This window comes from Lissotriton helveticus, chromosome 6 (genome assembly GCF_964261635.1).
Source record: "Lissotriton helveticus chromosome 6, aLisHel1.1, whole genome shotgun sequence".
NCBI lineage: Eukaryota > Metazoa > Chordata > Amphibia > Caudata > Salamandridae > Lissotriton > Lissotriton helveticus.
Genome location: NC_136067.1, coordinates 2,034,392,229 through 2,034,406,806, shown reverse-complemented (window position 1 = coordinate 2,034,406,806; position 14,578 = coordinate 2,034,392,229). Strand labels below are relative to the sequence as shown.

At 46.2% G+C, this 14,578-nt stretch overlaps 1 protein-coding gene across 8 annotated transcripts in view; it reads right to left on the bottom strand.

Annotated features, from left to right (window-relative positions):
- Positions 1-14,578, bottom strand: part of DTNB (dystrobrevin beta) — a 1,143,128-nt gene that overhangs the window by 766,593 nt on the left and 361,957 nt on the right. For all 8 annotated transcript variants that reach the window (XR_013596287.1, XM_078650028.1, XM_078650030.1 and 5 more), the window contains exon 6: positions 10,624-10,709. Coding sequence is in view for 7 of the 8 variants with exons in the window: in XM_078650028.1 (XP_078506154.1) it covers positions 10,624-10,709 (86 nt within the window). In the remaining variant the exon portion in view is untranslated. The remainder of the gene's footprint in view (positions 1-10,623; positions 10,710-14,578) is intronic.

Genomic DNA, 14,578 nt, shown 5'->3' with positions numbered 1-14,578 from the left:
AAAGCGGCTTGGTTCAGCTGCGGGAGCTACGCACAGCCAGGGAGCGCGCCAAACTTTCCCGTCAAAAACCACAAGATTTTGCTCGTGAAAGCGTCAAGGGAAAGTGGCTGCCACCAAAGACTGTCTGCGCTATGGTTTCAGAGCAACTTTAAAAGTGAGTTGGATTTGGAGCACGATTGTAGGCTGACATTGATTACACCTAAAAAATGACATTGAAAAACGATATGCACTACCCACTGGAGGGTTTGAAAATGAAAATGTTACTGCTAAATGAACCACATGTACCAGCATGCCGTGAAATAACAACAGTGACCACCAGAGAGTCAAAAACTATAATGAGAGGCAATTGATGTGGGGACTTTAACACTACTAAATAGTGCGTGGCTTACCTTTGAAAAAGTTCACGTGGAAACGAAACGCGTCAGGACTGCCACCATCATTTGTTAAATAAAAGTGTATGTCAGCCAATCGTGTGAGTGCGACTCCGTTTCTCTACGTGTTGGAGAGTTGGGCATAATATATATATATATATATGTATATATACTAGCCGTGCTTCATCCCTGATCAATCCATAGTCATTATTTATTTGATATATATATATATATAAATATAAAATAATTAAGGACTGCTGTGGATAGATCAGGGATGAAGCCCGGCTAGTGTGTATATGTATATATATATGAACAATAGTTACTTACCTGTAATCTGTGGTTCTCCAGTATAGGTGTCTTTCATAGATTCACATGCCTGAATCATTCCCCGTCGTCGGAGTGGGAGTCTCACGGTACATAAAACTGCAATAATATGCCATAATATCACAGTAAAAACCAGTAATTCCCAACCAGGAAGTAAAGTAGCCCAAGCTACAGGAGAAAAAACCTCCTCACTCATGACTTTCCTAGTCATTTTGTATAGGCCAAACAGCAGCCAATCAGGTGACAGCACCCACCAGAAGGTTCTCCCCAGAGGCTCAGGCTCTCAGATTTTCTCGCAAGGAGTGATGGTAAACCAATGTAGCCCAAGAGCCTCTGAGGGGAGGTGGGTGGGTTGCATGTGAATCTATGAAAGACACCAATACTGGAGAACCACAGATTACCGGTAAGTAACTATTGTTCTTGTCCAGTATTAGGGGTGTCTTTCATAGATTCACATGCCTGAATCAGAGTAGTTAGCAGTACACATCCGTGTCTGGAAGACGCTTCTTGTAGCATAAGCTGGTAAATATGAGATGCACATAACCATGAAAAATATATATATATATACATATATATATATATATTTTTCATGGTTATGTGCATTTCATATTTACCAGCTTATGCTACAAGAAGCGTTGTGATCAAGGCCTCTGAGAAGGCCGAAACGTTATGCTGGTGGCAATTCCAAAAATATAATAAAAATATCCTTTCACCCTAGCCTGGGTCAACGTTCGTTTTTTCAGCTGTCGACGCCTGAGGATTACGGGTGCAGTTACGCCCTAAGTGGGTGTGGTTTACTGAAAGGATTGAGTCCCCAGGCTTTCTGGTTACTGAAGTTACTGAGTTCAAAAGTATTCCTTAAGTAAGCGCGACATCATGTGTGAATATGCAGCATTGCAACTTACCCCCCACCTCCTACTTAAGGATTTAATAAGAGACTTAATGTTAGACAGTTGGACACGCCGCCTACTTAAGGAATACTTTTGAACTCACCTCGAAGGACTTCAGTAACCAGAAAGCCTGGGGACTCAATCCTTTCAGTAAACCACACCCACTTAGGGCGTAACTTTTTTCAAATAAATTGCATTTGGGATACGAGGTGAATAAGGTGTGCAATAGTTGTCTGTCCATGAAGAAGGGGCGTTTTCCAGCCCCGAAACACGCCAGACTCTGCAAAGCTAGGAGGGAGCTTTGTAAGCTGTCTGGGTGCTGATTGATAGACCGGATGGTATGGTGCCGTGGTGAGCTCTCCTACAGCGCTGGAGCGCTTTGCTTTCCCATTTTCTACACGGTCGGTTCCTGCCGTGGGGAGAGGCTCCACTTCATTCAGCGTTCAGTAATTCTGCGCCATGAAGACTGAGGGGAGATGACTTACATTTCCTTATTCCAGCGCGACATCATGTGTGAATATGCAGCTTTGCAACTTACCCCCCATCTCCTACTTAAGGATTTAATAAGAGACTTAATGTTAGACACTTAGACACGCCGCCTACTTAAGGAATACTTTTGAACTCACCTCGAAGGACTTCAGTAACCAGAAAGCCTGGGGACTCAATCCTTTCAGTAAACCACACCCACTTAGGGCGTAACTTTTTTCAAATAAATTGCATTTGGAATACGAGGTGAATAAGGTGTGCAATGGTTGTCTGTCCATGAAGAAGGGGCGTTTTCCAGCCCCGAAACGCGTCGGACTCTGCAAAGCTAGGAGGGAGCTGTGTAAGCGGATGGTATGGTGCCGTGGTGAGCTCTCCTACAGCGCTGGAGCGCTTTGCTTATATATATATATATATATATATATATATATATATATATATATATATATATATATATATATATATATACACACACACACATACAAGAATACTGGCCCTGCCCTGCACCTCCAGCTCGTATCTGGCGAACAGAAACCACGGCGAGTCCCAAATTTTCAGGCAAAAGTTGCCTTACCAAATCTTCCATCTCTCTCCCTCTTATCTCTCGCTCGCCCTTTTATATATCCACTATATACTTTCTCTTATCTACACTTTTCTTGAACCTCCAGTGTCCCTTCCCTCCAAATCTGTCTCCTCTATAATGCAGAAATGGGTACTATACCATCATGCGAATCTCGCGCTTTTTCTGAGAAATATCTCCATCTAATACTTGATTGGCTTCTAACAAAACATTTGGGAAATGTGCACGATTTATTTTTCTTTAAATGACTCCATTTAAGAATTTGCACTGACGCAGTCTCCGTGTGATGTTTGTAAACACGGATGCTTTTTTCCCTTTCTATTGTTTTGCATTACTATAAATACTAAGTAAAAAAAATGGTGGTCATGTGACCAAGAGCCCGTGAGCTCGAAACGCGTCTGTTTATGCCCGAATAAACAAACTTTCCGGTAACAGGATGGTGTGGCTTGTCGTCCTTTTGCCTGAATTACAAGAGGAAACCGTGGAGATATATATATATATATATATATATATATATATATATATACACACACACACACACATACAAGAATACTGGCCCTGCACCTCCAGCTCGTATCTGGCGAACAGAAACCACGGCGAGTCCCAAGTTTTCAGGCAAAAGTTGCTTTATTTCACCACAGCACAACGGTCTTATATATAAATAATCACATCACTAAAAACATGCTAAAATGCAAATACTTGAGCATGTGCACAATAAAATAAGCATAACAAGCGTCTGACAGCAGTAAGAGGAGGTGGGAAACAGAGGCTCACCTTATTTGAAAAGATTACGCAGAACTGCTTGACCCACTGAAGCATCGGTCTCGCTGGCTGCATCCAAACAGTAGTGTTTGGTGAAAGTATGCCGACTGGCCCAGGTCGCCGCTCTGCAGATGTGCTGGAGAGGGACTCCAGCGTAAAGAGCAGTTGAGGAAGACACTGCCCTTGTAGAGTGCGCTCTAGGAGCTGCTTGCAAAGGTCGTCCTGCTTGTGTATGGCAAACGTCAATAGCTGCAGAGATCCATCTCGCAATTGTTTGCTTAGATACTGCTTGGCCTTTACGAATCGCACCATAGGTGATAAATAGTTGATCAGATTTGCGTAACATAGAAGTTCTTTGCAAATAGAACTTTAAACATCTCTTAATGTCCAGTGTATGCAATGCCCTTTCTGCAGGGGATTGTGGGTTACGAAAAAATATCTTTAAGATGACAGGCTCGTTAAGGTGGAAGTCCGAAGGCACCTTAGGTATGAATTTCGGATTCGTGCGGAGCACCACTGAGTTATTTGTAAACTGTAAGAAAGGATGATGAACTGTGAAAGCCTGGATATCACTGACTCATCTAGAGGAAGTCAAAGCCAATAAAAGTGACACCTTCCACATAAGGAATTTCAAATCGGCTTTGTGGATAGGCTCAAAAGGATGGCGCATGAGCTGAGCTAACACTACATTCAGATACCACGATGGTGGTGGACGACGTACCGGAGGGAACATTCTGAAAAGACCTTTGAAGAATTGTTGTATAATTCTTGAAGAATAAAGAGAAGAGGTCCCATCTTGTCGGTATCTTGAAATCGCTGCCAGGAAAACCTTTGGGGTTGCATGAGACAATCCCGATTTTGCCAGATGTAAGAAAAAAGGTAAGATTTGCTCTGGCTCAGCCAAAAGAGGATAAATTCCAGCTGAGCGACACCAGATACAAAAACGTTTCCATTTGAGACTGTACGTCTTTATAGTAGCAGGTGCTCTTGCTTTGGCTAGTACTTCCTTGCAATCTGCATGAATGTTTAGGTTGGCGAACTCAAGGTATTCAGGCGCCAGGCCGCTAACTTCAGAGATGTCGGGTCCGGATGGTAAATCGGTCCGTCCTCGATGAAGAGGAGGTCCGGAGTTGGACGCAACTGGATTGGTTCGTACTCCGATAGGAGAAGGAGCTCGGTGAACCAATATTGGCGAGGCCATCTGGGGGCAATAAGAATCAGCCGACATGGTTCTTTCTTCATCTTCCGCAGGACTCTGGGAACTAAAGGTATCGGTGGAAAAGCGTAAGCATATATTTGAGACCAGTTAATCGAAAACGCATTCCCCTGAGAGTCTTTGTGGGGATGCCAACTTGCAAAGAACCGGCATTTGCTGTTCTTCTTGGTCGCAAAGAGTCCAGATCAGGATGACCCCACTGTCGAAAGATCCGATCCACCGTCTGTTGATGAAGTTCCCACTCGTGAGTGGACACTGTTGTCCTGCTTAGAGTGTCTGCAAGAACGTTCTCTGTTCCCGGTACATCACCCGCCAGAAGATTGATTCTGTGTCGTATTGCCCATGCCCATAGCTCCTGGGCTTCCTGAGACAAAAGAGCTGATCTTGTCCCTCCCTGTTTGGTGACATAGTGCATACTTGTTGTATTGTCCGTGCGGACCAATAAAGTAGCTGCTTGAATGATTGCTCGAAATGATTTGAGGGCAAGGAAGATGGCTCTCAGCTCCAACAGATTGATGTGCCAACGTTTCTGCTGAGGGCTCCATTTGCCGCTGCTTGTCAGTCCCTCTAGATGAGCTCCCCAGCCTTCGAGGGATGCGTCCGTGGTGATCGTAAAGTTTGGTGCTTCCTTAAGGAACGCGCAGCCCTGTTGCAGATTCTTTCTTTGCATCCACCAGAGAAGGGAACCCCGCATGCGAGGGGTGATCTGGATGAGGTCCTCAAATGAACCCGAGACCTGCAGCCATTGTAAGCTGAGTTCTTCTTGAAGAGGCCTCATTCTGAGACGGCAATTCGGTATCAACGGAATGCAAGACGATACCATCCCCAGAAAGGATTTGAACCGTCGGACTGAAACTGACTTTTTTGAAAGTAGATTTCGAGCCATGTCCTGTATTCGGACTTGTCTTTCGTTCGACACGAAGGCTTGGAGCAGCTGGGTGTCTAGGGTCGCTCCCAAGAAAGCTCGTCTTCGGGATGGTACCAACTGGGACTTGCTGACGTTGATGGAAAGGCCCAGAGATTGAAAGAGAGCTAGACACTGTTGTAAATGGTTGTCTGTGTCTGGGTAAGAACTGGCTTTGATAAGGCAGTCGTCCAAATATGGAAATATTTGTATTCCCTCCAGCCGGAGGTGTGCTGCTACCGGAGCCAAGACCTTTATAAAGACCCTGGGTACCGAGCGCAGTCCAAAGGGAAGGACCTTAAATTGATAATCCCTGCCAGCCACTCTGAATCGCAGGAACGTTCTGTGTCAAGGTAAGATGGGGATGTGGAAATACGCATCTTGGAGATCCAAGGTGGCCATGTAGTCTCCAGCCGATAGGAGATGCCGTATTTCTTGTAGTGATAACATTCTGAACATTAGCTTTTTCAGATATTTGTTTAGGGCACGGAGATCCAGAATTGGACGCCATTCTCAGGACTTCTTCTTTATTAGAAAATATCTGGAGTAGAATCCTGTTCCTCTCAGAGTTTGAGGAACCTTCTCGATTGCTCCTTTCTTCAACATCAAATTGATTTGGGTAAACAGCTCCCTTAGATGAGCTGGAGGTGGTCCCTTTGGGGGAATGTTCGGAGGAAACTGTTCGAATTCGAGGGCATGGCCCTTGGCCACAATGTCCAGGACCCACCTGTCCGTTGTTATCGATGACCATTTTGAGTAGAATTTTGATATTTGTCCTCCAATTTTTTCATGAGATTGGGACAGAAGCGGTGGCAGGTGATAAGGCTCATTGTCGTTTATCCTTTCCGAGGTAGGCCGGTCTTCTCTTGTTCTGGGAATAATTATTGTTTTGTTGACCAAAGGATTGATAACGCTGTGTTTGATAGCGTTGATTCACCTGCCTGTAAGAGGACTGTTGCGTATATCCGCCTCGGTTAGAGAACGATCCACGTCCTCTCGCTCCTCGAAAGGGCAGCTTACGAAATTGCAGGTTGCCCAAGGATTTAGCGGTTTCTGTATCCTTTTTGATTGTCTGCAGGGCTTCTTCCCCTTGCGGACCAAACAGAAACTCTCCGTCATTAGGCATATCCAATACTTTTGCTTGCACTTCTTGACGGAACGAAGTGGAGCGTAGCCAACCTTGCCTACGCAGGACAGCAGCACCTGCCAATTGCCTGAAGCCAGTTGAGGCCACATCAACAGCAGAATCAATAATCTCAGCCGAGATCCTTTCACCTTCCTGCAGGATTTTTTGCGCTTCAGACTTAGAAGGTTCTGGAAGTTGGTCTATGTATGGCGAGATATCTGACCACATTTGCCGGTCATATCTGCCCAGGATGGCCAATGAGTTAGCAGCTCGGACCGTGGTAGCTGCCATCGTTGAAACACGCTTGCCAATGGCATCCAGGCGCCTACCGTCTCTATCAGGTGGAGCCGCGATTGGAGATGAAGGGTTCCTAGATATCTTTTGTGCAGCTTGAACGATTACTGAATCCAGTTTTGGTTGTCCTATAAGGCAAGCAGGGGACTTCTCCGGGCCTCATACTTTTTTATCAATCCTTGGCAGGACTGGAGGAATGGAAGCCGGGTTAGACATGACTTTAATACCCTACTTCCAGATGAAATCTATAATAGGTATAGACTTCGCTTGCTTCCTTGGCTGGTCTTTAAAATCGTATAGGAAGCATTCCTGTTCTGTATGCTCCATATGAATGTGGAAGCGTTTTGTGGCTCGCTCCATTAAAAGGTGGAATCCACCCACGTCCACTGGAGGTGAATCTGAAGTAGCCGGTGGCGAAGGAGAAGGAGTTTGAACCTGGTAATCATCCCACTCTGACATCAATGACTCGTTATCAACTTCTCCTTCTTCTCTTTCTTCTTCGTCTGAAGAACGTTGTTCGTCCGGCTGATTGGATGATGCAGGTGGAGGAGACCTTGGAGGTCTGAGGTCAGGCAAAGGCGTCTCAACCACAGGTGTAGGAGGTACAGAGCCTGTTGACTCCGATGGCAGAAAAAGCCTGTAATAGTCATCTAGCATGCATTGAAGGTTGGTGAGCAATGCTATTGGCACCTGAGCTGAAGGGACATTTGTCACAGTTGATGTCATTTGCTCAGGCGAATGCTGATCTTCTTGGTCGTCCTCTTGATACTTTATATTCAATTCAGAAGGACTTGTCGCCGTTCCAAATGTTTCCTCAATAACAGAATCCTCCTCACTGTCCTCAGAATCCAGTAGCTTGTCTGGAACCTGTAGAGGTACTTTTTGCGGTGAAATATGCAGAGGAGATAAAGGTTCCATGGTTGAACCACGTTTCTGAAGCAAAGACGGTTTTGGCGTCGACAGAAAAGCCGTAGACGGCGACCACACTTGCAAAATGGTACAAGAAGATAGCTGTGGCGTCGACGGGGGTTCTACCAAAGGACTCGTCGACTTGGGTTTGGCGGTAGACAACAATGAGGTCGTCGTCGACGGTACAGTTCTCGTCGTCGACAATAATGGCTCCGTCGACGGTGGTGTACCCTGAGGGTCTTCTGAGGGAAGGTCCTACAGATCTTGGAGTCCTTCACTTGATGTTCAGGATACAGGCAGTAAATGCACTTCTTGTGGGGATCTTCTTTAAAAACCCGGAGCTTACCACAAGAGTTACAAGGCCTGAATAAAGATTTTTTAGTAGACATTTTCAAAACACTAGATTCCAGAAGGAAAATAGAGAAGTACTGAGCAGAGCTCAGGGAGACTCCCTTCACACCACGTGCGATAGAAAATCTGAGAGCCTGAGCCTCTGGGGAGAACCTTCTGGTGGGTGCTGTCACCTGATTGGCTGCAGTTTGGTCTATACAAAATGACTAGGATAGTCATGAGTGTGGAAGTTTTTTCTCCTGTAGCTTGGGCTACTTTACTTCCTGGTTGGGAATTACTGGTTTTTACTATGATATTATGGCATATTATTGCTATTTTATGTACCGTGGGACTCCCACTCTGACGACGGGGAATGATTCAGGCATGTGAATCGATGAAAGACACCCCTAATACTGGAGAAATATATATATATTATATATATATATATATATATATAAAATAATTAATGACTGTGGATGGATCAGGGATGAAGCACGGCTAGTCAAGATGTATTACCTACATTTACAGAACTGTGGAGCCGCCCCTCCCACTAATCAAGCAGGAAACCTAGTGCACACCTCAAGAACAGGTTGGAGCAGGCAGGAGGACAGGTCATCCACACAACGTAAGGGATAAAACGCAGCGCCAGATACAGGGTGACAGATATTTAAGGAAAGTTGCATGTTACAGCAGGGCAGCACGATACGACACTAACATTCTGGGTGCTGTCTAGGGCAAACACCCCTTTGCTGCTCAGTGCTGTCAGCTAAAAGGCTTTTAGCATGTCAGCATCAGTGCAGAAACATGTTATGGACATCTGTATCTCAATGACCAGTCAACAGAAGGAGCCTGGAGAAAATAACAGCAAAGGGGCTGAGCCCAGAGAGTCAGTCCGGAAGTCTTGTCCTACAATAATGTCAAGAGCAACGAGAGAGGTTCTGACACCCTAGGGCAGTGCCTGAAAACAAGCGAAGATTCATTCGGCGACCCAGGCCCTCAGAGGCCAATCAGAGAGCTTTACAGAGATCAATAAACCATACCTCAGTAAAGACGGGTATCTACATAATTACTAACTTCTACGAAGTACAGATGGAGGATACGTCTCAATTTAATATAGAAAAAATATACATAGGGTGACGTGGGAGACACAAAATCAGTGCAACCCACGCACAGAGAGCGAAAGCCTGTTGTGACAAGACTTTAGATAGGGACATAAGAGAGAGAAGTCATTGCAGCTTTTTTTTTATTAAATGCCACTCAGGAAAGCTAAGAGGTTGAAATTAGTGTTACAAAATGATAAGAACAAATACCAAATATGTGCCCACTCCTCTCTTAAGTTTAAAGTTTCCACTAACCCCTTCTTGGAGGTTAAATTGCCACACTACACAATTTGGGAATCATTTACCGTTTTATTTTTCATTACAACTATTTTTCAACTTTAAAAGTTGAAAGTTATTATTTTGCAGTCAAAATCTTTTTTCCTTTATGCACAAATCAGCTGGAAAAAAGCAGGTATCTTGTTACTTTACGTGGATAACAAGTGCCGATTTGTAAAGGTAAGCGGCCCAGCACATACACAGATGAGCAGACACCAAGCCATGTTTTAATACGACCAAAAATCTATGGACTATCTATGGTGCGATGACCCAGACTCTGAAACCCCAATAAAGTGCGTGTGGATCTAAACTCAACCACAGGCCGCCCGTGAAACCTTGGATGACTCAACTGTTGGGACAGATATCTGAACTCAACACAAAGGATGGGTCTAAAGGGAAGAATTTCCGACACAGTTCTCAAATCTGTCCGATTAGATTCCAACTTTCCCTAATTAGCAAGCTGAATTTCCATTCATTTAAGCACTTTCAAGCAAATGAAAGGCTGAAAGCACTTTATACAGAGAGCCAAGATATTCCCACCCCTTTGGGTAGGAACAGGTAGGGCATTCCCTCTGTTGAGACTGTAGCCCAGAACACTCTGCAGGTCAACCCCACCTGCTCAGTGTCCACCTAGTTGGCTAGTGCTTTGAAGTGACCAATAGGTGCTCTCCAAGAAACCAAAAAATGAAGGGACAATCAAATGAGAACAAGCCACTGCCAGCAGCAAACGCAAACAGGAAACCAATAATGTTGATTTGTTTGAAGTGTTATGGGCGGGTCTTTGAGATTTATTTTGACACTTATGACTCGCAGATACCTAAACAAGGCATATTAATAAATCAACTGCAATATAATTACATTAACATTATTTAGGTTAAAACATTTTTAAAAAATGGCAATCTCGAAGACTTATCCACTGCTATCACCATTCAGAAATATGGCAACCTATTAAAAGACACATTAAATACTGCGAAATTTCTTTCCGCCAGCAGAGGGCACACATTGAATAAATGACATTACTATTTTCAAATAGTTTCAAAATGAACACCACTACTTACATCTTAATTTGTCCAGTATTTTCCCACCACACATGGTTGCTAACATAGACTTTACTGAAAAAACTGTCAACTTCCCATGGCCTTCACTGTAAAAGAAAAGAACATTAATCGCATCACTGCCATCTCCAAATCCACAATACAATACCCTCTAAACAATGTATCTGGATGGCTTAGGGCCGGATTCATAAAGATTTTAAAATAGGTTTAGATTGTATCCATTGCAGGATTCACAAAATGTACCAAAACTCAGGGTGATTCGCTAACACCACAGACTGCCAGGAGTGTCTAATCGAAACCAAAGGGGTTTCAACTGGCGAAAAATGTGTTCTTTATGGTAAAGCATCAGGTGAAAAACATTTAACATATTCCCTCCACCTACAAGTTATTTTTGCCTGCACGCCCTTTCAATACCTAGAGCTGGGGAGAGGTTCCTGCTCTTTAAGCCTTAAAGGACACTCACTGCGGTGTTTTGTAGAGGTCATTTATGCAGGCTTCATGGGTGGGTTGGGGTGAGGGAGCTTGTGAATGTCTACAACCCCATTACTTTGAGCACTTAAAAAAAAAAATTCGGGGCCTCCTTTAAATACCACTTTATTTTACATTCGTCTTCTGTCCCCACTAAAATTCGGACTGTGGGTCTGTAGGAAATGTAATATGTGATTTTTGTGAATCAGGATTTGGAACTTAGGACTGCAATTTAAACTATATCCGCACCTCCGTTGGACATTTTATTTTTTATCGTAGGCCAATACGTCTGCTAACAATTTCGTTATTGATGGATATTATCAAAACACTGCTGGTCTCCTTTCAAAAGGATCAGTAAAACTATCCCCACAGTTGCGATTCAAAGCCAAGCGGCAAACATATGTTAAAGAAGGCTTTTGCTTTCATGGAGTTAGAACATTTTGGGCTGTGTCACTCAGAATGCGAATTCTATGTCAGGACCGGAGGCTTCAGATTATGCTTTTGTACCTTCTCCACTGCTTTATTACAAAAGTCACAGCAGCCAAAAAATAAATCAAATAACAACAGCCCTACCTTAGAACCAAGGATATGGGCAAAACAGAAAGAAATGTCCATTAACTACAACTCCCATGAGTCACATTAGGCAATCCATAATATAGTCCTTTCTAGTCTCCACCGCAGCTAGATAGGACGTCCCTCTCATGACCACTTCCTCTTTCTTCGCTGCTTCGCAGCCAGTTAAGTGTTTTCCTCCCTTTCTCCTCAATTCGTATTTATTGTGGACTAATGGGGGTTTTCTGTATTTGAGATTGTTGGCTTTTCGTGTTGTGGGGTTTATTATTGTGCTCCGTTTTTCTTTCAGAGCCCATTGTCAGGCGCGGGAGCATTTCTTGCTCCTACGCGCCTTTGCCCTTTTCTCGGCCGCCTCCGGCCACTAGGGGGAGCCAAAGCGTCTCGTTCCCCTTGGCGCGGTGTCTCGTCAGAGAGCCGCGCTGAGGAGAACGTTTCTGCAGAGCACTCGCCCGGTCGCCTCACCTTGACGCTCTTTGAGCCGGTACAAAGCCCCACATTCTGATTATTGACGCCCCGTTGGGGTCTGTACTGCGGTTTTAACCGCGCTGCCGCCTGCGGGCGTTGAATAGCACTCGAGTTGGTAAGCTTCCTTTTCAAACAGTCGCTAGCGCGCAGGGAGGCGACAGAGGCCTGGTCTTCTACAGAGGGCCAGCGCGCTAGTGGGGTGAGTGCCCCCTACATCCCCGGTTCTACTGGGCATAATATACGTGCAGACTTGTTTCTGCCCCAAATTTCTATACAGGCTATAGCCTGTTACCCTGTCATTCAACTAGACTTTGGCCCTTCTTATACGTGGGGCAGTGTGGTAGTGCTAGGCACCTAGTAGAGATGGGGGACGAGTATTATGAAGATGAGGAGTCACAGAGCTACCTCAATGATGATGAGTTTTATCAGGCCGTAGATAGTTCTATATATAGGTGCGTTAGAGAGATAGTGGGACCTATGGAGGAACGCCTCTCTGCACGTATCATACAGGAGTGCGAGAGGGTGACTCAGGCACATCTAGGGGTCCCAAGTAATCCTACGGCCCCGACGGGGAGTTCCCCCCCCAGTCCCTAAGAAACCCTGTAAGGAAGGGGTGTCGAGTGGGGCACGTGGTGTGGATAAAGACGCCTTCGAGAGACTGCGCAACGCATTCTTGGCGAAGGTGATAGATCCCTCCTCCTCGTCCTCCCCAGCCCCGGGCCCCTCGGGAGCCCCTGCCAGTTCAGCCCCTTTGTCACCGGCGCCAACCTCCCCGGCGGACACCGATGATGACGAAGGGTCAGAGCGTTCTTGGAGGCCTTCGGGCTCCGCCACCGAGATACCGCAGGATAGTTCAGGTATGCTGGACCCGGACGAAATAATACATCCGAGGTCGGCGGCCTGGGCCCCTGGGGAGAAGGTGGCGAAGTTTGTCGCTGGCCGCCTCCGCAAGCCCTTAGAAAAAGAGGCAAGGAGCTGTTTGCGCGGGGAGTGCCCTAGGCCTACGCTTGAAGGGAAGGTTGCCCTGACCCCTGAGTTGGACCCAAAAATGGCTACCTTTTTAGCAAAATTTGTTAAGGACCCTCGGAAAGGGATTGATCGTTCCTGGCGGGCTTGCCAGGATAAGCTGTTGGATGCCATAGGCCCCATAACAAAGATTCTGGACATGGCTGAGGAGGCCAAAGTGTCCGGGGCGGCCATCTCCCCTGAGGTCCTCTTTAACTGGGCGCAGAGAGTAGTGGTGTTCCTGGGGAATGCGAACTGCGCGTTGTCCACAGAACGCAGAAGGTCCCTCTTGATTAAGTTAGACCCTAAATTAGGAAACCTAGCCTCTTCTGAGGCAGGGGCAGTAGCCCAAGGAGGTCTATTTGGAGAGCCTTTTATTAAGGAACTGGGGAAGTTCGTTAATAACTTTACATCCCTAGATAGGGCCCAGTCAAACATCAAAAGGGTCTTCCACCAGCGTTTCTCCAGGGGGGCCGGTCGCGGAGGGGGCCGCGCGACCGGCCGTGGTGGTCAGCAAACGACCAACAGAAATCAAGGCTCCGGGCGAGGGCAGTACAACTCCTCGCAAAGCTACAATAACTTCTATCCTACCAGAGGACAACGCTTCCGTGGCCGTGGTGGATTCAAGAATACTGCAGGGAACTCCTCCAACGGTGAGTGTAATCTCAGCGGACGAAGTCTGCGTGGGGGGTCGTCTCGCCTTGTTTCCAGAGGCCTGGGCCGCAATCACAGCGGATGCCTGGGTTTTACAGACTATCCGAGGTTTCCACGTAGAATTCTACGATCAGCCCCGACAAGTCAGGCCACCTCCTCCTATCGTTTTCTCTTCTGCGGACGCACGCCTAGTCGACGAAGAGGTTTCAGACCTGCTTCGCAAAGGCGCCATCTGCCTTTCTACTCGGCACCCGGCGGGGTTTCTGAGCAACTTGTTCCTGGTGGACAAGGTGGATGGTGGAAAACGCCCGGTTATCAACCTCAAAGAATTCAACGGTTGGTTAGTCTACCGGCATTTCAAAATGGAGGGTATTCATCTTTTGAGAGATGTGCTCCTTCCGAACGATTGGATGGTGCGCCTGGACCTCAAGGATGCGTACCTTGTGGTTCCCATTCATCCCCCACACCGTCGCTTTTTGCAGTTCCGGTGGGGGGGGCAGGTGTTCGAGTTTACCGCCCTTCCTTTCGGGCTTTCTTCAGCCCCATGGTGTTTCACCAAGCTTCTTCGGCCGGCGATGGAGGTTCTACGGAGCCAGGGCATCCGGATGATAGTCTATCTGGACGACATCCTGCTGATGGCTCAATGCCCCGAGCAGTTGGACCTACAGCTGCGCCAGACCATTTCCTTACTCCAGGGGCTTGGGTTTGTGATCAACAGCGGAAAGTCCGTTCTGATTCCGTCCCAGTCAGTGGTATTCTTAGGGTTCACCGTGAATTCCATTCAATGCACCCT